Here is a 27,993-nt window from a genome sequence, read left to right on the forward strand (position 1 = left end):
TTAACTTTAAAACTGTATAAACATTTAATGATAAACATACATATACTTTTCCTTATACGTTTTCCTTAGATCATCATTTAAGCACCAAAATGATCATTTTCACGTAAACTTACACTTTTCCTTCAAATCATCAGTAACTTTGTACACGTAATTAAATATATATAAACATATATTATAAAAAAAAAACCACCCTTAGGCCTGTTTGCTGTAAGTCATGTTTACCCCCATGACTGGGTTGTGCGGTCCAAAGACTGGACTTAACTGGCTAGCCGACCAAACTAAATCAACGTACATAAACTTTAAGTGAGATTTTCCTTATTAAGTCCTGGTCCGGAACCAGGTGTGCACTCAGGAGAAATCCACTAACATAAATAACCACTCTGTAAACAGTGTGGGTGCACTCTGATCCGTATAAACTTTAAGTTGCGGTATCGAGCATCTGTAACTTTGAACTTTCGTTGCCATAAGGGGTTTTAAAATCATCTTATTATAATTTATGCAATTTAAAATAATATCGTGAAAATCTCATCTTTACTTATATTTTCATAAAAAAAATGCAACGTAAAAATAAACTCATGTCATACAATTTTTGTGTTAAAAATATATATAATTTTATTTTTGAATAGAAAGAAATGCTGAAAATTTACCCGAGGGGATTAGAACATTTCTTAACCCAAAAATAGATACAAGTATATTAAAGATGGAACTTGTATAATTAAATATGTGTAAAAATAAATTCATGGAAATTTTGTGGAACTAATTAATATAATTGAAATTTACTTATAAAATAAATTCGGGTATAAATTTTAAATAAAAAAAAACTAACATAATCAAAATTTACTTACCTTCTTCTTTACGAACACTGTAACTATCTCTAAGAAATGAGATCGGAAAGAGTGGGTGATTGAGAATTTATTCAAAAATTCTCTCTCCACTACAAATTCTTTCACTCACTAATCATTCTATTCCTTGAAAAATTGTTGTGAAAAATGAAGGTTGAGAGCTCCCTATTTATAGGAAAATTTTGCGGAAGAAATGAAATTTATAAAAGTGTGGGGAGATAGGTGAAATTATAATTTTTTTTAAAATTAAAGAATGGGCAAGGTATGGGTTGAGTATGAGATGGGGATGGAGGCCATGTGGGAGTGCTTGCCACCATTCCCATTAAATAAAATTTTAATTAATCACTTACCTAATTAATTAGTCAATTAGTTAATTAATTATTTTATTATTTTATTATTTTTCTTAATCATTATTATCATTATTATTATCATTGTTTTTACTTTTAAACTATTTTTAGAATTTATTTATTTTATTATTTATTTTTGAACAAAAATTAAATTTGAATTTTGAAAACTCATGTGGGCCGCACATGGTCTTGTGGGCCCCACACAACTTCGAGACCCGAATGGATCCTACGCAACTCGAATAACTCCTATACGATTTTATGCATCCTACATAGCTTTGAGACTCTTGTAAATCTCTATAAGGTTTTGAGACTCATGTGGGCCCCACATAATCTTGTGGGCCCCGCATAGGATACCTATATTATTATTATTTTATCATATATTTTTACAAATTATATCAGTCAAAACATTATTTTATGTACTCATTTACGTATATAAACAGTGCCTTGTGACTACGAGACTCATGTGGACCCCACATAGTCTTGTGGGCCCCACATATGATACCTATATTATTATCATCTTATTATGTATTTCTACAAATTATGTCTGTCAAAACACTATTTTATGTATATATACTTATTTAAATGTACAAACAGTGTCTATCCTATTTATCCTATGAAATTCCATTTTGACCAGGCCGACCTCTAGAGAGCGACTGAGCCGCAATGATCTCTGAGCACTCGCTTAGACAAGGTTTTTCTTAGGCATCAAACATGGAATCAAGGATCCTACAGAAAAACACTTCTGTATTGATATTAATTCAATGACCATTTTTATTATTTTATTATTATTGTGCTTTAATCATGTATATATTTTTGGGTCATCACACATGACATGACACGTGTGTTCCTTTTATTATCACTTCTTTTTTCCAATGAGCTTGTAATCAACAACCCTAACTCTGATCTTGGCCAGGTTGTCCTTGAATCGGTTCCTCTGAAACTCAAACCGAAACATGCCCCCAGTTGAATGGATCTATAATTGATCTATGCCCGATTTCCTTAATGGAGGTGGTCGACTTGGTTCGAGTGAAACTCAATCATAAAACCTACTGTAGTTAAATGGATCTATAACTGATCTTGGGCCTATTTTCATATTCCACTCTGATATGAAGGCATTTGACTAGGCTCAACATGACATCTTCCCTAGTTAACATGTGTCGGTAAATGCTTTCAGTTTTTACTTCTAATATGAAGATATCTAAATCAACTTCACTGGAACTTGACATGGAATCTGCCCATTTTATTTATTATTGGCCTTGGCCATATTTTCAATCTTCATTCTGACATGAAGGCACCTGAACATGGGATCCGCCTCAGTTATATTTGCTGATTCTGCCTGTACTTTTTCAATAGAAAGCATAATGGCTATTATTGAACCCTAAAATTAGGAATAGCTTCCCAAGAGGGGGGGGGGTGAATTGACTTTTAAAATTTTCTTTTAATTCCTTTTTAGAATTCTTAAACTTATTTTATTTCTTTTAACCAATTTGTGACTTATTTGTTTAATTCTTTAATCAATCAAGAACTCAGTTCTTTTACACAATTAAACAACCAATCAATTAAACAATATCTTCAAGCCAAACAATCAATTAATTTTCCAAGTATAAGTTAAACAACAAACAACCAAACCGAGATATAAAGTATTCAGTACTTATTTAATATAAAAACTCAAAATGGTTGTTTGTTGGTATTAGCCAAATTTGAACCAAGCCCTGTAGTGAATGAGAATTTATGCTTGCCGATGTAAAGCCCTGTATAAATGAATTCAATCACTCTTTCCAAATATTTAGAATTCAAATAAACTCTTGGTAAATTTATCTTTGGGATGTTAACCAAGTAACGTACTCTCGTATGGTTTCCGCAAGATATGATGTAACCAACGTACTACCTTTTGGTTTCTGTAGCCCAAATCAAAATAGACTTTTAAGTTTACTTTATTTCCAAATATACGTAGTATGTATAATTTAGATATTTAGAACATCCACGCAGTTGTATATGAACTAAAACTAAAGAATAGGGAAAGAGAGAGTGAGACGGGGATTTTTACGAGGTTCGGGTTATACCCAGCCTACGTCCTCACCTTTGGCAAACCACCAAAGGATTCACCAAACATGTTCCGTTGACGGGTGGAACAAAACCTTTATAAGTGATACCCCACGCTCAAACACTCCATCACTAGGCTAGAGCTCGCCTCTTCAAACGATATCCCCTCGTTCGGTCACTTTTTTAGGCTAGAGTCCGCCTCTCTAAGCAATGTCCCCTTGCTTAGCCAATGATTCAAATAATCTTTGGAACGTCAAAAAAACTACAAGAAACACAAGATAAGATCTGCGTACAAGTATACTTTCTTAAAGAGCAAGTTAGTACAATTTCAGCACTATATATACTTTAATGTAAAATATCAATAAGAAATAGAATGAAGTTCAAGTGTAGAATTCACCAATATCCTTCTTAGATGAGGATTAAGTAGTAGGAATTCAGAGGAGGAAGGATTAGCACTTTAGAATATCTTAGAAAAAGAGTTTTGCAATGAGTGAGCAAGAGAACTTGTAAGAACAAGAGTGCTTTCAACTTTACAAATAGATTTTTCAATTCTTGGATATGTTTTGATTTGCAAAACCATGTATTTATAAGCTTTCAAACTTGTTTCCATGTTGCAAAAGTTTCCTTAGAGAGTTTCCCAAGTTGTTAGAAAATTTGGGGTTCAAACGGCTATAATTTAAAAATAAGAGTTTTAAAATTGTTGCCCGTTGAACAGTGTTCAGACGTCTGAGGATTCGAGGTCAGACGTCTGAAGTTCCTGAAACTCTTAAAAATAGATATAATGTTCATGCTCAATTATGCCCAATTTTTGCTTCACAACTTCTCCCCCTTTTGACATCAATCAAAAAGAAAAGAAATGATTTAAATTTAAATACAAATCATTTTGAGCATATCAATAACCATGTATTCAAAACATATGTATACACTCAAGTTATTGTTTTTCAAAATAGCATGTGTAGTGTGTAGCTCACAACATTTATTCAAGATACTGGCTGATATTAATTTGATAGTTTTTATGATACCAATTTAAAATTTAATTCATGATATTAATTGATTAATCATTCATGACACTCCCCTTGAATTCAATACATTCAGTTTTGTTATTAATTTTGCTTTTATCATCCCATGTAAAATATTGAATCATATCATGTATCAAATATCAAATCATGCTAAGATCATCAATGTCACATCATGCTCATAGACCTAATCATACTCATAAATAATTTGACTTTGTGATACCAAGTGAGCTTTTAGATTTGATATCTATTGAAATTTTTAACATGTGAAACCAAAAATACTTTATAGATACCAAAACTTAATATCACATAATGTATAGTTCATAGATATTAATATAACTACTATATCTTCCATAGCTCATAGTTAAAAAACAGTATGTTTATCCATGTGATTCATTTAAAATCATGCATGTTCGAGAATTATCTTTATATAAAAAATTTATGCTTAAGCTCAATAATCTCATTCTCAATTTTTAACATAGTGAACCATACTTTTCAATATAAATCAAGTCAAGTTAATTAATACATATGTAGCATATAGCATATCAACACATCACATGTAGGCAAGTAAGCATGTAGCATGTAACATCAAGACGCTTATATAATAAGTTCAGATTTGATATTTTCTTTATATTTTCTTAAGTTAAGCTTTGTAAAAAGTCATCCTATGATTTTGGCCAACAATGCCATTTTCTATTTTATATATGTGTGAAGTCATTATTTCATTTTAGGTACCCATATTTTCTTGGGTCTAGATGATTTTTGAAGGAAGGTTTCTTTTATTTTCCATACTTACTTGGTTTCAACACCTTTCCCCTTAAACGGACATTCAAACTTTATATGCCCATTTTTTTTTTGCATTGATAGCATATGGTGTTTGTGTAGGCATTAGAAGATGTGCAAGTATAGTCTTTGGATTCTTTCGAGAAATATCCTATGTAAGAATTTTTTTTTCTTTTTATTTTCAATTCCATTGAAACCAATGCCTTTTTTATTTAGAGACATTCTTTGTAAGCTAATTATCTTATCAAAGTTTTCCTTTCCTTTTGTGAAGTTATGAATGATCTTATCTTTATCTTTAATTTGACTCTTAAGATTTTCTATCTCTTTCTTGTTATCAACCTTCTTTTGTGATTTCTCTAAGTCTAGAGATAATTTTCTTATTCTATCCTCTAATCTAGAAATATACATATCTTTCTCATATACTGTAGAGGATAGGGATCAAAGGTCTTCTATCATTTGGTCATTCTTGCTTTCTAGTTTCTCAATTTTCAAGTTGTTTTCTTTTTCAGCAAGATTTTTGGATTCTATTTATTTCATTTCTGATTCATACTTATGTTCTAATTGCTTGAGTTTTGAGTCTTTATCTCTTTCAGCATTCTTTAAGAATTCTAACTCTTTCATTAAACTTTCATTCTTATTCTTCAACGAGGTGTTTTGTTTATTTGCTTTTATCAACATCTTATGTACTTTGAATAGATCATTTTGAATTTCATCATAAGATGGCATACCCTCATCACTTGATTCATCACTAAAAGAATTATTTGAAGATTTAGTTGAGGAGCTTTCTTCATTATCTCATGCCATAAAGCACGTGTAAGCAACCTCTTGGTCACTTATTTCATTCTCCGAACTACTTGTACTATCGCAAGTAGTGGCTTTCATGGCCTTTTTTTTTTCTTCTTAGACACTTTATTTAGTAGTGGACATTTCGGTTTTAAATGTCCAGCTTTATTGCAATTGTAGCATTTAGGAGTTTTATTCTTTGTTTTCTTTTTGCTGAAATCTTTTTCTTCTGATTCGGAGTCTTGATTTCTTCTTTTGAATTTGTTTCTCCTTCTTAGCATCCTTGCTAAATTTTTAGATATGAAGACTTCTTCATCTTCATCCATTTCACTACTTGAGTTTTCTTTTAAGGCTTTAAAAGCTTTATTTTTTAATTTTTTTTATTTTTCATTTTTTATTTTTTTTGGGCTTTGGTTTTCCCGCTCTTTTCATTCATTGTCATTTTGTATGTAAAGAGAGAACCTATAAGTTCATCTAAAGATGTGTTTTTCAGATTTTTACCTTCCGTAATAGCAGTAACCTTTGGTTCCCACATGGAGGGAAGGCCTCTTAGAATTTTTCTTATCTTCTCATAAGTAGTGTAAGTTTTTCCTAATGCATTTAGGGAATTGATTATGTGAGTGAACCTAGTAAACATATTTGTAATTGATTCATATGGGTTCATCTTAAAGGCTTCATACTCGCTTGTGAGCATATCGACCCTTTTATCCCTAACATCCGTTGTTCCTTCATAAGTAACTTCTAGCTTATCCCATATTTCTTTAGCTGATTTACAAGCCATTACTCGATTAAATTCATTAGCATCCAAGGCACAATATAAAACATTTATGGCACTTGAATTTGTTTGGAGCATTTTATAATCTTGATCGGTCATATCTTTCTTCTCTTTTGGGATTTGTTTTCCATCTACTATCTTAGTGGGAATTTGATCTCCATCTATAACAACTTCCCATACTTTCCAATTCATCGTTTGGAGATATATTTGCATTCTCTTTTTCCAAAACGTGTAGTTCAAACCACAAAAGATTGGTGGTCTAGTTGAAGATTATCCCTCTCCAAATGGAGCTACGCCTAAGTTAGCCATTACTATCTTTTTATAGCTTCTAGTTAAGAGTTGCTATAATCCCGCTCTAATACCAATTGAAATTAGGAATAGCTTCCCAAGAGGGGGGGGGGGTGAATTGGCTTTTAAAATTTTCTTTTAATTCCTTTTCAGAATTATTAAACTTATTTTATTTCTTTTAATCAATTTGTGACTTATTTGTTTAATTCTTTAATCAATCAATAACTTAGTTCTTTTACACAATTAAACAACCAATCAATTAAACAATATCTTCAAGCCAAACAATCAATTTATTTGCCAAGTACAAGTTAAACAACAAACAACCAAACCAAGATATAAAGTATTCAGTACTTATTTAATATAAAAACTCAAAATGGTTGTTTGTTCATATTAGCCAAATTTGAACCAAACCCTGTAGTGAATAAGAATTTATGCTTGCTGATGTAAAGACCTGTATAAATGAATCGAATCACTCTTTCCAAATATTTAGAATTCAAATAAACTTTTGGTAAATTTATTTTTGGGATGTTAACCAAGTAACGTACTCCCGTATGGTTTTCGCAAGATATGGTGTAACCAACGTACTCCCTTTCGGTTTCTGCAGCCCAAATCAAAATTAGACTTTTAAGTTTACTTGATTTCCAAAAATACGTAGTATGTATAATTTAGATATTTAGAATATCCACACAGTTATATATCTATTGAAAATAAAGAATAGGGAAAGAGAGAGTGAGACGGGGATTTTTACTAGGTTTGGCTTATACCTAACCTACGTCCTCGCCTTTGGCAAACTACCAAAGGATTCACTAAACCTGTTCCGTTGATGGGTGGAACAAAACCTTTACAAGCGATACCCCACGCTCAAACACTCCTTCACTAGGCTAGAGTTTGCCTCTCCAAACTATGTCCCCTCGTTCGGTCACTCCTTTAGGCTAGAGCCCGCCTCTCTAAGCAATGTCCCCTTGCTTAGCCAACGGTCCAAACAATCCTTGGAATGTCAAAGAACTACAAGAAACACAAGATAAGATCTGCGTACAAATATACTCTCTCAAAGAGCAAGTTAGTACAATTTCAGCACTATATACTTCAATGTAAAATATCAATAAGAAATAGAATGAAGCTCAAGTGTAGAATTCACCAATATCCTTCTTAGATGAGGATTAAGTAGTAGGAATTCAGAGGAGGAAGGATTAGCACTTCAGAATATCTTAGCAAAAGAGTTTTACAATGAGTGAGCAAGAGAACTTGTAAGAACAAGAGTGCTTTCATCTTTACAAACAAAATTTTCAATTTTTGGATATGTTTTGATTTGCAAAACCATGTATTTATAGGCTTTCAAACTTGTTTCCATGTTGCAAAAGTTTCCTTAGAGAGTTTCCCAAGTTGTTAGAAAATTTGGGGTTCAAACGGCTATAATTTAAAAATAAGAGTTTTAAAATTTTTGCCTGTTGAACAGTGTTCAGATGTCTGAGGATTCAAGGTTAGACATCTGAAGTTCCTGAAACTCTTAAAAAATAGAACTAGATACAGGGTCAGATGTCTGAAGTCAGAGTTCAGACGTCTGAGGTTCCAGGTTCAGATGTCTGAAGTCGTGAGTTCAAACGTCTGAACTGCTACTGCATCTTTCTGTTTTACTCCATAAATTCTTCAAACGTTTGCACTTAATCTTCATATGTCTGAAGTAATTCTTCAGATGTCTGAGCTGAAAAGTTCAGTCATTTGATCTTTCAAGAATCTATTTATTATAAAAAATTCTTTACAAACTGTTTTCCTCTCTTTTGATTTTTACAAAACTTGTTTCAGAAAACTTCAATAGATCTTTTAAGACTTTATAATCTCTTGAAGGAGCTTCAAAATATATTTCAAATGATATTTTAAACATTGAAGCACTTACATGAGACATCTAAGACATTAACATTCTAGGTTCTTGTGTAGTGACTTGAACAATAATAACATTTTAATAATAAGAGGGAGAGAAAATAGATACAGAAACAGAAGGAGGCCGTAGACTTCGTCAACGAACACAGGGTCTCGTCGACGAAGGTCTTTAGAATTTCATCGACGAACACAGGGCTTCGTCGACGAGAAAATACCGAGAGGGGTTCTGAGGTAGCTTGAATTTCGTCGATGAATACAAGGTCTCGTCGATGAAATTTGTGAAGAACTCGTCGACGAATATAGGGTCTCATCGACGAAATCCTCAATTTATATATATGCGGAATCCAAGAAATATCTTATTTTAAGAAGTCTCTCTCTCTCTCTCTCTCTCTCTCTCTCTCCTCTCTCTCCTTACGACTTTCTCTCCCTTCTCTCTCTTCGTTTTCGGCCCCACCAGTCGCCGGATCGACGATTTGAAGCTACCACGACGCTCCTGGAGGAGTTCTCTACAAGTTTGCCAGAGCAGATCGTCTAGAAAACGAAGTTGAATTTTATCCCAAATTATGGGTAAGGTCTTTTATTGAGTTTTTAACTTTCTGGCAGTTATAGGAAATGACGTAGACTAGGAAATACTGATATTTTGTTCTGAGACATTGTGTTTTCAGGATGTTGGGTTAGGAATCTTGCGGGTATAAAACCTGATTTTTATAGGGGCTTTTCAAAGTTGAGGTAAGAGAAATATGCTATGCTAGGAGTTTTAATAGAGTTAATAGAGATTTTATAAGCATATTTCTATGTCAGTTTATTATACAGTTTTTATAGAAAATGAGCATAAATATTTGTGTGGCCTAAGTAGACTTTCATGTGAAGAATGAATTTATACAGTTGTTATGAAACATCATACTATACTAAATACAAAGATATAGATAGTATATACATTTGATATAGTTTTCCAACATATGAGATTACATAGATATAGATTTATATTCACATAGAAATGTACATGCATATACAGATTTTATATGAATGGTTTCATGAAACAGATATATACATATATCCATATACATGTATACATATATTCAGAACAGTATATATATATATATATATATATATATATATATATATATATATATACAGTGTTATAGCATGCCACGTTTTCCTATTACCATAACATATAGGACATACAGACAGAGTACATATATAGAATACATAGATAGATATACAGAGGTAGCATCAAGATGCTACAGATACAGTACAAAGAGATACAGTATTTATAGTACAGAAAGATAGAGTTATGGTAATTTTGGAAACATGATGAAAACAGTAAAAGAATATATATATGTATATAATATCAGATCCTTGAAAAAAGAAACACAGACAGATACAGATTACAGAGCACGGTACCGTTGCTAGATACAGATAGAGTGCAACCACATATCTCAGATAGTATGTGGGTACAATCTAACCGAGCTCGGAGAGGATGCAGCTCCCCAGTATACTGGGTAGAGGGGACCAGTTAGACGAGGTAGCAGCCTGTCCCGAGCTTAGGAGAGGATGCAGTTTGGCCGGGCTGAGGTAGTGTAGAGTATGATGACTTATCTAGAGGGCCGACCAGATAGAGTCCCGCCTACGAGCTGCACAACCCTGTCATGAGGGGTCAAATCATGACGTACAGAGTCCTAGGGATAAAAACACAGTTATATATATATATATATATATATATATATGTATACAGTTTTACAGTATATGATGAGTATAGTATGATATTATTAGTATGAAAAGTAGAAAATATAGACGATACAGTACATTTTAAATTAAGCAAGAAAGATATGTTTTACAGATTATTTATTGCATTACAGTTCAGTTGCTATTTTTAAGTATTCTTAACTTAGTTGCCACACACTAGTAATAGCATATTTCCACTTACTGAGCGTCGACTCACCCCATTACTTTAACATTTTTCAGGTGAGCCAGTGAGACGAGCAGATCAGGCTCGCGAGTAGAGTGTAGCTCAGATCACCCTGGTTATAGGGTGAGTTTTTTTCAGAGTTGTATATCTTTTTGCGTAAATGATACTGGAGGGGCATTTTGTATGGTCTGTGTATTCTGGAATCTGGTATTGTACAGTTTATGTATAAATGGTTTTATGATTTCTGTTTCCGCTGCGTAGGAATGTTTATCGTGTATATATATATATATATATAAAATAATAATAAGAAGAATTTTGAGGTCGTTACATCTTGAGTCTTCATGCTTTGTCCTTGGATTGAGTCCATCTTTTCTTCAAACTTCCATATTCTTTGAGCTTTCTCACTTTACCTTTCTTTGGCTCTATTGACTTTAATATTCCTTGGCTTTCAACAATTCATTCATGTCCTCATATTCTTCAAGGTTTAATATATAATCTTTAAAACCATGCTTTCCCCCTTTTAAGCTTCATTTGATTCTTGTGAGCACTTGACCTTACTTTCTCATATATGAGCCCTGAAATATAATTACTCACACAAATACATTAAATTTCACTTGTTTGTTAGCATCAAAACAAGATAACAAGATTTTAAGTCTTGTAAGACCAACAAACCCTTTTGATTACCCTATTCTTAAGAGTTAAAATTTTTTCTTCTTAAATAATAATGAACGACCATGCATTTGTGACATGCTTTTTCTAAATCAAGAGATCATATGTGCAAGATAAATTATTTACCAAACTTAAATGCCAGTTCAAAGGGAAAACTTTATACCAGTATTCAAGAGTCAAAGTACATGAATGTTAAGTTGTCAAGCTTAATCCTTACTTAGCTTGTAACGACCTCAAAATCTTAATATAAAATGAAACATAATAAATAGAAAAGTCAACCCTATACACATTCATATACATTACAGATATACAATAGAAAAAAGGTCTTTCTATACATATTTTGTACCATACCAGAGTCTATACAAAAGGAATCTAGGTTCCATAATACAAAACATATACCCAGGTGTCAGCTAAAACCACCAAAAGACAACCCGATACAGTCCTAGTACTTACCCAAGTACTTCCCGCGGTACACCGACCACTATGCTCCCAACACAAGGACGCTAGTTTCGGTTACTTGAAGGACCTGAAAAATATGTACATACGATAGGGGTGAAACATTTCTTAGTAAGGCAGTTCCAGGTTATATCGGTGTGTGGCATATGAGTGTTATCTTGACACAAAACATGTGTCAACGTGCCCATTCTCAAGGTATGATTTTTTTTTTCTCTATCATACAATAATAGTTCTAAAAAAAAAGAAAAAAACAAATTAATGCCACAGTTTCAACGCTTGAAGAGCTTTGCTTTAATGGCTAATAATAATAAATAGAATGTTCAAGTTATTTAATTAATTGAACAATGGCCTATGCACCAAATGTATAGTGGGGTCATGAAAGCTACACTACCAGTCAAATAAACAAATCCAAACTTTGAAATTCCAATGGGTTGGCCGAATGCACCATGGGGTCGGCAATAATGACTCTTGCACATTAATGTGCACTGAACAGTGCTCTAAACAGTGAATTTGAAATTGTAATGGGAAATTTGAGTTGAAATTGCAACGCACATTGAAATTGCACAATTGTAGCAACTGGAATTGGAGAAACCCCAAACAGCAAAATCGAGCTCCTTAGTGATATTGTCTCGAGCACCTGGAGCCCAATCAGATGAACAATCCACACCATAATCAAAACAAACAGTAACAAAATCACCATCGTCAATGGTAGACATCTCGCAGATCTCAATCTCAAACTTCAATCTACCACTACACTCCCTACCCCATCCAACATGGGACTCACGGATCAACTGGGATACAATCGAATAATTTGAGTTTATAGACCTCACAGATGACACAGACCACACGAAAATAGTCTGCGAAATCTATAACACTACATGCTCACTTGAGTTCCCTTTCCTGCAAATGATCGAACACTTGGTGCTAGGGATGAGCATAATTTGGGAAAACCCGAATTAACTGACCAAAATTGGTTGGTTAGGTTTAGTTAAGAACAAAAGATCGGTTGGTTCGGTTATGATTTTACAAAGTTTGGTTTATCGGTTAATCGATTCGGTTAAGAGGAATGTTAATTCGGTTAACCAAAATAACTGATTTAATAATTAATTAAAATTTAAATATAAATTAGTATATGTTAATTTGTTAATATGTTAATTAATATTTGGTAAAAAAAATCTATAATTATAGTATGTTTTTATTAATTAATTTTAATTAATTCGGTTAAATTCGGCTAACCGAATTACCCGAAAAGGTAATTTGATCGGATTCAGTTCAGTGAGGCCCCTCTATTCGGTCGATTTGGTTAATAGTTCTCATTAACCAAAAATTTTGGTTAATTCGGTTAATTAACCGAATTTGGCTGAATCGACCGTTTGCTCACCCCTACTTGGTGCATACACATTCAAACCATTTGAAACAAATCCATCCCAAACCGATTTTGAATCCTAACTGATATAGAAAATATTAGAACTCACATCTTTAACCCCAATGAAATCAAAACTACAAGAACCTGTCGAATTGAACAACCATCTCGACATCATAAATTACCAAAATTTTACTGAAAATATAACCCAAAAAATGAGCACAACTCATTAGGTAAGGAAGAATTGGCCTAACTGACGAACAACGCTCGTGAGGCGAGAAGATTACCCAAAAAATGAGCACGACTTATTATGCAAGGAAGAATCAACCCAATTGACGAGTAACACTCGTGAGACCCCCCTTATTTATCTCTTTTCAGGTGGTCATGATCAGGGATCGTGAAGATCGTTCAATTTTTGGCTGTAACAGGTATCAAAAGACTGCAACGAATAGTCTTATTTCACCGGTCACTCTTAAAAACAAAATAAAACAAAAAAAAAAAAAAATTATTATTGATATGTAAGAATGTCATAACATCACAGCACTAGTTTTGTTAAAGCATTAATCAAATCAAGTATTTTTTTTTTTTGGGTTTGAATTGAGATTTTTTCTCTTGTTATTGTGCATAATCTCTAAAAGGGAAATTAATTAACAGTGCCCCATCTTTAATATACCTTCTATTGGCCAATTTAAAGTTGAGTTGAGGATTAATGTCTAAAATAGGACACATAGCAATTGATAGAGTACTATGAATTTTGAGTGCAGACTACCTTTTGGTGTTGTGTGAATATTTTATATATCATTTAGTATAGTGTTGGCCATGACTTCAGTGTTAATTTTTAAAAGAACATTGGGAGAGGATTTTGCTCAACATGTTCAACTTTTAGCGCTCACATTGTTTTGTTTTTTACAAGTAGGAATGAGTCCATTAGTCAGATGAATTGACAATATTGAAGAACTTTAGATACCATTTTATCAAATATATATATTTTTACTAAAGGAGGGCGGCACCTTTTATCAAATATATATAAATGATTGTGACTAACTCAAAATTATCTTGATTTTCAAGTACTTTAGTTTGAGTGAAATTCTCAAAAAAAAAAAAAAAATACACACTTTGGACTTATCTTTCATAACATAATGTAAACTCGTTATAATCGTAAACAAAAATTACATAACAGCAAAAGTTTGATATAAAAGGCACGGAAACAGGTCCCTATACATTAGATTGCATACGTGTATCGATTAGATGTGAAAGTTTGAATATTAATAATTACAACTTTTTAATAAGGATTAAAGTTGTTATTTAAGTAAATTGGGATAATGAATTAATTAGTTGAATACTCATGCAACGTTTATGAGCATGATTTCAGATCTTGGATTTAGATTTGGATGACTTTAGATAAATTTTAATTCAATTTTATACTTACACTACGTTTGGGAGCATAGATTATAGCCCTTAAAATTGGAATTTTGACAAATTTCAGTACAATTTATATTACATGCTTTTATCCAAATCCAATATAAATCAAAATTCAATCTAAAGGTTATATTCTATCTCAATACAATACAATTTCAATTTCAAAATTTTTCGAAACAAAGAATTAAAATATATATATATATATATATATGTGTGTGTGTGTGTGTGTGTGTGTGTGTGTGTGTGTGTGTGTGTCCATGAGTCATGATTATCCAGGTTGATTATTGATGGCCGGCCCAACAATCAGTGGTGGACATGTAACTGATGTTTAAAGGTGAAAGTGATTACTGTTTTTTTTTTTTAAATAAAAAAAAATTGAAGCACGAACACTTTGACTTCCAAAAAGACAAAAAAAGGGGGAGCACATTTAATTGATTAATGGGCGTGGGTTCATTCATTAATTTTTGTTGGGTGAAGTTGCATGCTTACATTAATAATCCAAATTAAGTATCCCTCCATCCTTCACCCCTTTCATGACAAAATGGGGCTGAGTTTAATTAATGGGGATTCCACCACCATCTCTGAAAGCAATGTACTGTAAAAGTAACATATTTTAAGTTAGAAGAAGATCTTCAATAATTTAATATAATCTTTACGATTACGAACTGTAAATTTAAAATATTGTGTGTACACACTTATCTATATGGGATGCTTGTGTGCAATGCCTAATCGTTTCAAGAGCATAGGGCATAAATGATATCCTGTTCATCAAAAAAAGAGGTGAAGAAAACAAATAGGGTAAGTGCTCATGACCGGTCCATTCACCGAAGCAAAAGGTAAAAAATAACCAAACATAAAAAGTGCGCCACATAACTCTCATAAGGATGAAAATCTTGTTTCTGCAAATGAAAGTGGCATGGATGTTTGAATCTTGCAAAATAGTTAGAGACGATTAAAGTTAAGGATTTGAAAAGACTCTTCCCTACTTAAGATACGAAATAAATAAGTGAAAAGTTTTAATTAGTTGGATTGGAGTTCGAAATACTTTTTGGATGTTATAAACTATCTTAATAATGTAAGCATTTTGTAACTTTTAGTAGCTGTGAAATCTTAAATAGTGAATTTTATAAGTATTGGATGATGATTTAATTGTTATAGTTTCAAAAGTGTAACTTTTGAATCACCGTACCAAACCCCAAATAATAACTATAATTATAATAACAATTGTCATTCTAAGAGAAACAATGTGTTACCATCACATTACCAAACAAATCCTTATAAAGACGGCTCATTTGTCTAATCATGTGCTGAAATTAAGGATCTAATTACAATCTTATCTATAATAAAAGCTATATCAACAATAATTACAAAGTTAAAGACAAAATTGCCAGTCCATCCATGCAGATATAATGGAAGAAATTAATTAAGGTTGAAAAGACGTGATTAATTTCATTAATCATCGTAGACGATAATTAACTACACTTGAAAATAAAAGTAGCAAAAAAACAGGGCAAGAAGGGTCGAACAGTTTTTTTTTCCTTTTAAAGCCAGCCCATGATTGTTGGGCGGAACTTGAACCGGAACTGGAACCAGCTGTGTGAGACAACAAAATAAGGACCGAACCGAAGAAAGAAAAGAAAAGAAAAGAAAGCCGCAGTTGCCGCAGACAAGGCACGCCGGTCGGGCGGTCGGGATCACGGGCGCTGCCACCACATCACATGCGCACGACACCACCACCACCGCCGGCCCCACCTGTCCCCGTCCCTCCACCGTCCGATTTTATTCTCCCGTCGCCCGCCTAATTACTCCGCACCACACCATAAAAAACCCCTCTTCCACACTATGTACTAATTATTAATAAATAATAATTATGTACAAATATATTTTTCCTACGTTAATTAATTAATTAATATTAATCGGGGGTTTACAAGTAGGCCGGTCCAGAATCCAAAGCCGGCTTAAATAAGCGTTGGCCGGTGGCTAAAATGCGCCGGGGGTCGTACTCCATCTTCCGCCTGCGAAACGTGGCCCACTTATCCCCGAAGTGGTCCACCCACTCCTGCTGCGTAGTGTAGTGGGGCAGGTATTGTTTGACGTCGATCCCCTCCTCCTCGCAGAATTTCAGGATCCTACGGTTCTGATTCGTCAGGGACCTCAAGCTCCGCTCTTCCTCGCCGGAATCTACCGCCGACCGGAGGAGCGCCACCAGATAGAACACCTCCTCGTCCGGCGTGACCACCGAGGTCCTGTCGTCCCACCTGCAAGCGCCACCACCGCAAAATGTCAAGAAAAAAGAAAAGGAAGACCCGCTAGCCAAAACTGAGATTGGGTCCGTGGGCCGGGCCGGATTGGATTTGATGGTTTGAAACGGGTGGGGCCCAGATCCGGTGATGGGTCGTTACCTGTACTAACGGCCATGTTTCTGGAACGACTCGATCCAGGGAGATGGACGCGGTCCCATCACTGGGTCCGGCGGGAGATCTCCTGACACACAGGATCTTCTCCCCACCTTGGACGATCTCCACCGTCGGATTTTCCAAAGAAAAGTTCGTCTATGAGTAGATGGCATCCCAGCTGGCAAAGCGCCAGCATTTCAGATGTTGCGTACGTGCATGGGAGCCACGTATGCATCTCTGACACGTGTTGATTTCGATAACCATGATAAGGGCAGAGTTGGAATTTGGGCAATATGTATGCATAGTTGCATGCATGTAGGGAGCGTACACTAAGCATATGTGCGGAGAAGAGAAGCTCACCTGTTTTTGTTCATGGGGTAGATGAGGATGGGCCCACTGGTCTTGTTGCCCAAAATGCCCTTGAAGACCCCTCGGTCGAAGTCAGCAATCCTTGATTTGGGGACAAAAAGGTTGAGCCAGGGGTGGGGCACGTCCCAGAGCCCCTTGGCCCGGAGCTTCAACTCGGCCGTGTGAACCCGGTCCAGGAAATCCACGTAGGGCAGGTCCGTAGTGAACACCGATGCTGGTATGAAGTTCAATTTCTTCAACAGGGCATCTACTTCCTGCAAATGTATATAATATGCATGTGAGAAGTTAAAACAACATGGATCGAAAGATAAAATTAAAAAGCTGTTTGACTATGGGGGAAAAAAAAATAAAAGAAGAGAATTGAAAAGGCTGCTACGTACCAAACAGGTCCTTCTGTCAGGATAATTTAAAAGGGAATTAATTGGGTACGTGAACCGGCTTAGATTTGGTAATTAATATTTTAAGTAAAAGGGCCTTTAAATTACTAAAAAAGAGGGGTTCAGTTTTAAGATTTGATGGGAATGATAGGTCATAGAAGATCTTCCATGTTTTCTTGTATATATATATATATATATATATATATATATATATATATGTTGTTATTATGGTTTTATGGTAGTTTATACTGGGATAGAGTAATCCCAATTCCCAATCATAATCTTATATGGTAAAAAAAATTAGAGCAATTAAAAAAGGAATTAATAATGTCGATATTAAATTTTTTTTAATGCAAATATATTTCCATCTTACATGCGTAAATTAATAGTAAATTCAATATCCAAATTAATCATTTGACTTTCTCTTTTTTGTTATTTTAAAATATTAAAAGTTGTACCTAGTAATTATACATGCATCTTACGTGTATATATGTATTATGGGCAGAAGCACGTGTGCGGGGATAAATGCAACATAAATACGTGGAATTACCCGTCCTAGTTAAAAGTACTCTACCGTCCAACAGAAGAAATATATTATAAATCAAGCACAGCTTGCAAATTGATTAATTTAATATTATATTTTTGATTAAAAAAATCTAGTAATCGCTTTTCAAGTACAGCCGCCCAAGAAGATGGTCAATTAAGCAGCAGCAGCTCCCCCACCCACTCGCTGTTGTTAAGTCTTTATTAATAATTTTACTTTATTTTAATTTGGACGAGTTGTTAATTAATTCTTTGAAATTTCACTTTGGGAATATTTGCTTTATTCACGTGCAGAGCATATGCAATCCCTGGAGGCGTATTCTACCTGGTCGACGGTGTCGGAAGTGGAGCCGTAGTAGTTCTTGGTGACCTCGAGGCAGTACAAGACGCCGGTGCCGGCGCCTCCGTGGCCGGCGAGGGAGGAGATCTTTATGGGGTTGCGGGGGGAGAAGAAGGAGGAGCGCCAGTTGTTGATGAGGCCTTCATCGACGATCACGAAGCCCTCCACATAGTCGAATCTGTGAGTGCCATGCAGGGAGATTAGGTACTCTTGGTCGCTGGTGAATGCGGAAAAATTGGAGTACAGTACTCGGATCCACCTCACCTGCGGGTAATAGTAAAAACTAAAACAGAGTTAATTAAGTTGAAAATTGAAATGGGGCGGGGCAGCTATAGTCAGCTAGGTTCCCAAAAGGGATCGTGATGGCGAAAGAGACCACCTTGTGGGACGCAAAAGGACACACGTCAACAACATTGCCAGCTTTGGCACAGCCGTTCGATCGAATCGGGTTTAATAGCTTCGTTCGTATATGGGTATGGACCCAAAGGCCTTAGGTCATCATGCACGCTTTGTTTTTTATTTTTTTCTTTTCGTTTTTGGTTTTGTCATTAACTTATACTTGGAAATTCTTGCATATATAAGATGCGTGTCCCACCAGGAAAGAACCAAAATCCCATTTCGAACAAGTTACAAAATTGATGAGAGAGAGAGAGAGAGAGAGAGAGAGAGGGGTGGGGCGTACCCTTTGGGGGGCTGGCTCGAGGGCTATTCTGGCCCTAGTGATGATCCCGAATTGTCCTAGACCGCCAAGAACGGCGTGGAACAGGTCTTGGTTCTGGTCTGGTGAACAGGTCAAGAGCTCACCCTTTCCTGCATCACACATGAGGTACTGTCCTTACGTCAGTCAAGAATCAAACCACAGAACTCATATTTACTTATATCCTTGAATCATACCCATCAAATCAAACCAGGCACCTCAATTAAACTAAGTCAAATTGGTCTTTCGAAAAAAAAAAAGAAAAAAAAAAAAAGATAATAAAACCCTACACAGAGGACTTGTACTAAACAGCTTTATTCTGTTAAATAAAACTAAAATTCAAATACCCATTTGCAATAAGGTCCAAGAAAAATCCACAGGTTGAAAACCCATATGCAAATATTATATAAAATTATTTCTATATATAGATAAAACATTGCGGGGTGAGAACGAAGGTTTTATATAATGAATTGACCTGTCACGACGTCAAGCTCGTGGACATTGCTAATCTGAGGTCCATGATTGAAAGCTTGTCCGCTAATACCTGCATTCGAAAGAGTTCCCCCCACGGAAAGATACAAGTAATCCGTCCATGATTTGGGTGCAAGCCCATACTCTAGCGTCGACTTCAGCACATCTATCCACAGCTCCCCTCCCCACGCGTCCACGTACATCCACCTCTCGTCCACGCGCGGCGGAGCCGACTTCCCGGCCCCGTGCCGGAATATTGCCTTAGACCCCCCGCTCATCTCTATCACCACTCCGTTATCGGTCTGGGCCTGCCCGTTGATGGAATGCCCGTGGCCCCTCGCAGAGACCGTGAACCCGTGGGCCGACCCGTACGCCGCTCGGACCAGCTGCCCCACGTCCTCGGCTGAGGCCGGATGCAGAACCGCCAGCGGCCGGGTCCGGGTCATGCCCCCGAAATCGAGGGAGGCCGTTTCCACGTCGGGCGGGTCGACGCTGAGCTGACCCTCCACTCCCAGCCGGAGAAGCTCGGTGGGGTCCAAGGTCAATCCGACGGTGACGATTAAACGACAGATGGCGAACGTTAAGAGAAGCTTCGTGGCCATTTTCGACGATCGTCGGTTGTTTCGGTGATGTTATAGAGCACTTTGGGAATTAAGAATATATTTATGTAGATAGGGGGGGTGCGAAGGATAGGAGGGGTGCGCACACCGGCGGGGGGAAATCGGTGGAGCAAACTAGGGAATTGTGGCGGGGGTGTGGGAAGTTGTGGTGCTAACGTAAGCCGGATTGCGCTTTAAAGATATTCTACGCAACATGCACAGATTCGCTCCCCCTCTTCTGATCTGCTGTGCTCTGCTTTTTTTCACGTTAGCAGAGACCAGTGAAGAGAACGAGGAGAGCAGGGCGAGAGATGATCTCTCTCTCTCTCTCTCTCTCTCTCCTTCACTCTTTGTCCGCCTAAAATTTCTCTCTCCTACTTCACACACATACCCAGAGGGAATGACGGGAATACAGGATTTGCTTTCTTGGTGGTCTAGGATATGAGGCACAGGTCCTGAATTTATAGGACAGGGGACCCGGGGGAGAGGGTGATAGGGTAGACACGTGCCTCTTCACGTGCGAGGGATGAGGAGCCACGTGTGGTGAAGAGGAGTGAACCGGGGTGGGGCCCCGGGGCCCCACGCAGGGATACGGAGGATCCATGTGGGGACGCGCGCAAAGGAACGTTCACGTGGGTGCAGGGACGGGACGATGACGATGCTAATTGGTAAGCTAAGCTATCCATCCCCAGTAAAGATTCTCTCTCTCTCTCTCTCTCTCTCTCTCTCTCTCCTCACCACAGCCATCACTCAGACCGACTGATTGGCACATGGTATTTTAATCATGCGGCTATAATCACTCAATTATGTTTTCTTAATTTAATTGAACGGCACGATGATGCACAATAATTTTGTACAATTGGGAGAGGAAAGATAAACTAAACACCATATTATCCTGGATTAATGTATGTAATTCTGACTTTCACAAATGAAAAAAATTCTAACTCAAAAATTTATTTAAATTTGCTCAAATCTAAATTTAAGGTTTAAAATTCATACATCTAAATGCAAGCATAAATATTTATTTTATAAATAAGATAATTGGAATCAAATAAGAGATGGTTCAAAATTATAAAAGCACATTGATGAAAGGTCAAATCCACCTTTTTGCTTCCTTGGTAATACATAAAAAAATGTTATTTATGACTACTTGACTCACATGAGATGAAATAATTTTTACTATGTAATTGAAATCGATCCTCATTATTATCCTTTTCTTTTGCTCATTTTAGTGAATTAATTATCCAACAAAATACTCAAACTTTAAAATTCAGTGATTGTGAAAACTCGTTGCAACATTAGAATAATTGTTCTTTAGTAATTTCTTTTTTAATCCACAAAGTATTATTGAACAATTAAAAATAAAAATATAAAATAAAAACTAATTAATTAATTGTAAAAAATAAAACCAATTATTACACAGACATTTTGCTTGTTCAATAATTGTCATATTTAATAATCCTAGCTTACTAGTTGAGAAAAAAAAACGTGACATTAAAATAAAATACAATGGCAACACTAATTGAGAATAAAAATAGAGAATTGATTAAGAAAGAAAACCTAACATTGCTGATAAGCATATATAAAATTTGAACTCGATCTAAAATAATCAATTAGTTTTGGGATACAACACATTAGACTGATTTGTCATGTTGTTAAAGTGACAATTAAGTCCATGATCAATGACTTTTTTGAAAATTCCGTCTCTTTAATTCCTCTAAAAAAAATTCTAATTAATACATCACGTTTTAAAAGTGAACGATAAATCTATAGTTGGTAAATTTTTAACTTCTTGTTTAGAAGAAAATAGGAAACCTGATTAATTTGTTAATTTTTTAATTGAGACAAATTTACGGCCCGTGATTTTTTGTTAGGTCCTTGTCTCCTCATATTGCCCTCTCGAAAAAAATAAACAAAATAAAAAAATAAAATAAAATGCACCTGACTAAATTCATTTTATTTTTTTAAAACCATGAATAGTAAATAAATATCTACAATATATAATTAATGACTTCTCATATCAAGTCTTCGTTTTAGCGTTCCACACTTCAATAATTAAAAATAAGGATAATAAGGAAAATTAAAAGTCAACGTTCATGGTAAGGCGCTGTTTGGACAAATTAATAAATTGATTTGTTCTGTGCTCATAAAGGCCTCACAACATTGCACCAAAATCACCATGTAATGTACCACTGCCCATCTCCCATCGCCGGATTTGCATTTGTGTGTAGAAATCTGAAGTTGACTCCCACCGTTGACGACCCTTCCGCCCGTTGGATCAATTCCCTTTTGTTTGATCATCGATCAAGTGGCAATTAGCAATCCTATAATATAAATAATTTTCAATAGATTTTTGGACAACTTTATAAATATGTATTCTTAATTCAACTTGATATTTTTTGAGTTGTGTAAATCATGTCAAATTCTCTACAAATATATATACAAAAATTAACGACCCTATCCTTGGCTATGTAAATTTTGTGATTGTAATCATGCTAAAATCAGATTTTAGGAATCATAATCATGGTTAATCCCTTGATGGTGTTAGATAATATCCTATATATTTAAGTAATATTTTAGTTAAGGGGCACTTTAATCTTTGTATCATTATTAGGGTTAGGTTTATTAATTAGTTCCAATTGTATTCTAATTTTGCTTGCCTCTTATGCAGCATAAACAATCCTAATCTCTTTCTCCTCTGAGTCATAGCCCCCGCACCACCTCCCAGTGCCGCATGCAACCCCCTTCAACAGGTAATTTCTTGCAAACAACACAATCCACGCGCTTATAAGATCTTCAATCATCTGCCACCATCACCGGCGGCGAAGTCCCCCTAGCCGTCTTCGTCATTTTCCGTGGCTCCCACATCGTGGAATCCTAGAATCACATAGCTCCTCAGGCCTCGTCCCAGATTTGCCGCACTCCAAATGAAATCAAGACATCGTCGGCCGGTAAATCCTATCCTCAACCTTGTCCTCTATTCTGAAATTGTTTGCAACAACCTCATCTCAGAGTTGCCGCACTCCAACACACGGCACAGTTCCTCAGGCATCGTCCCAAAGCCGCCGCACTCTAGAGGAATCTAGACATCATCGGTCGGATATTTGGGAGTAGACGAATTCTTTGCCGGCACCTTCTCTCGGTTCGCTGTTCGGGGAGGCATCATCATGGATAACTGGCGGCCGCCTTTGGTTCACTTTTCTATTTCTCATTGATATTCGTAGATAATATTTCTTTTGAATATGGTTGGTGAAAGAGATGATTCTCTCCAAGCCATTAGTGCTAAATTATGTAAAATTGTTAGCCGTTTGGAAGGTGAATAATTCCAAAATTATAATAATTCCGTTGATTAGTCCATTGATATTACATATGTGGTTCATATTGTGAGCCAATTATATGTCTCCTCTCCCTCTACGATCCATTGGGTTGCTGTTCTCTGTATCGTACATTATATCAAAGGGACATTGTATTAGAGTATATTACTCCCTTCTACATCTACTTTAGACATTCGTGCTTATTCTGATGCTGATTGGGCTGGAGATCCTACGGACCGCAAGTCCACGACTGGTTTCTGTATTTTTCTTGGTGACTCTCTTATTTCCTGGAAAAGCAAGAAGCAATATGTAGTTACTTATTTCTACTGAGGTTGAGTATCGTGTCATGACTTCAACTACTGCTGAAATAGTTTGGTTGCATTGGTTACGTGCTGACATGGGTGCCTTATATGCTGAACTCACTCTTATGTATTGTGACAACACCAGTGCTATTCAGATTGCTAATAACTCTGTCTTTTATGGACGCACTAAGCATAATGAAATTGATTGTCATCTCACACATCATCATTTTCGCCATGGTACCATCTCTCTCTCATTCATTTCCTCTACGATGTAGTTGGCTGACTTCTTCACAAAGTCTCACACTATTAGTCGTTTCCAGTTTTTACTCGACAAACTCTAGATACCTCTTGGTGCGCTATCGTGAGTTTGAGGGGGGGGGGGGGGGGATGTTATATAATATCCTATATATTTAAGTAACATTTTAGTTAAGGGGCACTTTAGTCTTTGTATCATTATTAGGGTTAGGTTTATTAATTAGTTCCAATTGTATTCAATAATGTAATTTTGCTTGCCTCTTGTGCAACATCTCTCTCTCTCTCTCTCTCTCTCTCTCTCTCTCTCTCTGTTGATTTTTTGAGTCAGATCCTTGTTTTGATGCTGACAAAATACCAGTATCTTACGTGTGCATTTAGTGTATGAACATGTTTTCATTTTAGCACGAACATAAGATATCGAAAAATGGATGTCAGCAGAAACATAAAACTTATACTCTCCTGGAGAATTCCATGAAAAATGAAGAGAAAAAGAAGAAGACATTTTGATTCTACTTGTATTGTATTTAATTTTTATTAATTGGTCTGTAATAATACATGCATCTGCATGATATGGGTTGATTGCTCAGACGACCTTAGATTGACTGTAATGCCCTGACCCACAATGTGGGGCCTGGGGTGCTACTTTAGTGACATCTATGTTCCTGATACCATATTCATTATATAAATACAGTATAAATAATGACACATTCTCCAAAATACATTACCAGAGTTCTAAACTACCTTTATAAGTAAAGGTCTCCAAATATCCATATTACATTCCAAATAGAAGAAAGAAAGCTAACTTAATCCATACGACCATGTTACATATTCAGAGGTCCAAATAAAACTTTAAATACATCAAAGTTCTTATAGTCACTCACACAAAAAAACTATCACCCCGCCTCGGAGCTGGTTAAGCTCAATCTTGATATGGTCTTGAAAAATAATAAATTGTATATTGAGGTGAGACACCTTTCAGTAAGACGGATTAAATTAATATCAGGGTGTGGCAAGCATGAATTTTAGTAAACATATATACATATAATACCCAAATTGTTATATCTGATAAACATAGCATTTGTATATCATACTCACACCTACCTAGAGTAAAAATATACTTCCACGATACTGCTGGTAAATCAGTTTAATAAATATCACCTTTCACATAAATTAACATATATATAAATACTCCCTGGGTCCAACGACATGTTTAACCCCATGACGGGTTGTGCGGCCCGGAGGCTGGAATTAGCCTAGGTGATCAACCCAAAACTAACGCAAAATAATCATCGGCAAGTGCGTTTACAGGATTATGCAACCCCGTTGTAGGTTCGATTGCCTTATACTGAGACCACCCTACAATTCCACTACAGTGTGGGCGCACATGGCCAAATATTCCCCTAGCTACGGTACCATGCTCACAATATAACAGGTCCTCAGGGTGTTTAAACCCATATCATGCAATTTTAAGTAATAAAATAGTACTATAAATATATCTTTCAAAATCCTGTATAAATCCATTGTATCAATCCTGGCTCTTAGCTGCCAATTCAAAACCCTGCTCTTAGCATTCACATAAAATGCCAATATTTTACACAAGCAGTTCGAGTATGTTTCACAAATAGTTCCAGTATTTCACAACTATTTCCATATCCGGTTACTACAATAAACCATACCAATTATTCATATACCACACAATTTCTATAGTTGAACATAACCCAATAGACAATTAAGAAATACAGTATTTTAAATCCATAGGATAAAACAAGCTTTCCACTGTTCGTATTATTCAAAATACCGTACCATATATCCTTTATTTGCAAAAATCCATTTGAACGGTCAGTTTTCGAAATAACTTTGGAAACTATAAGTATATATGTATATATAACAACTTTTGATCGGCTCAAACTTATTAAAAACTTGACTTAACTTAATCCCCTTACCTGTTTACTGAGAAGGTTCCTATGACACTCCTAAAGCCCACCCTACAGTGATACGGAGCACAAAATCCTGAAACCACATTTCCCCCTAGTTTAATCAACTCAAATCCTAGATTAGCAACCATTCAACATCCCTAGGCTCACACACCTCATTTAACTAATTACATACTAGACAGATAGTCTATTTCTACCCTTACCTCAACTTTGGAGTGATGCCTGGAAAGACCCAGTTCAAAAATCTACTCCACTAGACTTGTAGAGAAACGCCCCTAGATCCTCCTGGTAACTTCTGATCGTCAATTCGGGTCACAAACGACGAGAAATCGAAGAGAGAAATGTGAGGGGCGTTGGTTAGAGAGAGAGACAGAGATATTTTGAGTTTTCTTAATGAAGAAGTAATTTAAACTATTTATAGACCGTTGACCCGACACGATTTGTCGATGAAATGGAGCCTTCGTCGACAAATTGTAGAAGAACATTTGTCGACGAAAAAAGGGGTTCGTCGACGAATCGTATGCTTGAAATTTCTCTCGGTATTTCTTCATTGACGACCCCTAAATTTCGTCGACGAGTCATAGAAGGACCATCGTCGACGAAAACAGGGAATTCGTCGACGAGTCTTCCTGTTTGCTCTTCTAAAATTTTTTTTTTCTTTATTTCTCTATTTTTCGGGTTTGGGTTCCTACATTGACCTTAGGAACCTAACCACTCACATAAAACCTTTTTCAAAAATTTCCTAAATCACATAAAGGTTTTCAAAATAAATTAAGGTAAAAAATTAGGGCTTACAAAGACTAGAAAGTCAAAATTTTGACTAAGCCTCAGTCGACCGACCGATTTGCGGTAAACACTTCGGTCGACCGAACAAGTCAGAAGTTAACATGTTAACTTTGCTCGGTCGACTGTCTTGAATTGAATGTATCGTCCTTGGTTGAACGAACCATAAAGCGTCTGACACCCCAACAACTTAGTCGACCAAATGTGTAGTTTAAATTGGCATTGGTCAACCAAACCATATGAGCGGTCAACCGAACCTTAGCCATGGTCGACTGAACCTAAGAAGGGTTTGAAATCGCCCTGTGATGGTCAATAAAATCCATAGTTCAGAATTGTCTCGATCGACTGAACTTATAAAAGTGGTCGACTGAACCTTTCCTTTGGTCGACCAAATCTCTCGGATTGCCAAGTTTTTACTATGGTAAACAGGGGTTAATTTCTAATTAAACATGGTTAAATATTTTTGAAAATTCCCTTTGTATCCCCAATAGTCATATTTTGGCCAAAGTCTATAAATACCCCTTCATTTGCTTCGATTAGCAACTTTGATTAACCATTTTTTCTCTCAAATTTTTTCTTAATCAAAGTTCCCCAAACAATGTTTATTGAAAAATTTCTTTCTTTGGGGCAAATGTTTATATTCTCTCCAAATCTCTTTCACTCATCATTTATTGAAAAATATTTTATTGAAAGAGAATATTTTCATTTTGGGCATTTAACATTCAAATCACTTACTCTCATTTATTCTTTATCAGTTTAAAATTGTTTTCTTTGAGAGTAAACTTCATGATTCTCCCATATATTTTTGTTGATAAATATTATTAGGAGAAGATATTTATAGGTTATCTTTGAAAGGCTTGAGCACATTCTTTTCATTCTATTGGCCCGGATATGCATCTAGAGGGGGGGTGAGTAGACGTCTTTCGCAAATATACAACTTTTTCCACAATCACAAAGTTTTCTTGGCAAGAACAAGGATACTATATCACAGTACATATAAAGCAAATAGTAATAAGTGAGCGACACAAGGGAGAAGGGATAA

The 27,993-nt window shown here is 35.6% G+C and overlaps 1 protein-coding gene across 1 annotated transcript; it reads right to left on the reverse strand.

The window, feature by feature from the left end:
• Positions 1 to 15,994: 15,994 nt before the first annotated feature.
• On the reverse strand, positions 15,995 to 20,799 carry LOC131163093 (cytokinin dehydrogenase 5). Its single transcript, XM_058119809.1, has 5 exons — positions 19,769 to 20,799; positions 19,279 to 19,406; positions 18,582 to 18,860; positions 17,328 to 17,590; positions 15,995 to 16,829 (listed from the first exon to the last, which is right to left on the reverse strand). Exons 1-5 carry the CDS (start codon positions 20,364 to 20,366, stop codon positions 16,496 to 16,498), a joined length of 1,602 nt encoding a protein of 533 aa, XP_057975792.1. The 5' UTR covers positions 20,367 to 20,799; the 3' UTR covers positions 15,995 to 16,495.
• Between the last annotated feature and the right edge of the window lie 7,194 nt (positions 20,800 to 27,993).

Source organism: Malania oleifera, chromosome 8 (assembly GCF_029873635.1).
Source record: "Malania oleifera isolate guangnan ecotype guangnan chromosome 8, ASM2987363v1, whole genome shotgun sequence".
In the NCBI taxonomy this organism is placed as follows: Eukaryota; Viridiplantae; Streptophyta; class Magnoliopsida; order Santalales; family Ximeniaceae; genus Malania; species Malania oleifera.

Excerpts from the sequence above, each read along its gene's own strand:
- LOC131163093 (XM_058119809.1), bottom strand. The coding sequence starts at position 20,366 with ATGGCCACGAAGCTTCTCTTAACGTTCGCCATCTGTCGTTTAATCGTC. Across the intron at positions 17,591-18,581 it reads CTTCCGACACCGTCGACCAG|GAAGTAGATGCCCTGTTGAA; the intron begins GTAGAATACGCC and ends ATACATTTGCAG. Across the intron at positions 16,830-17,327 it reads TACCCCATGAACAAAAACAG|GTGGGACGACAGGACCTCGG; the intron begins GTGAGCTTCTCT and ends TGGCGCTTGCAG.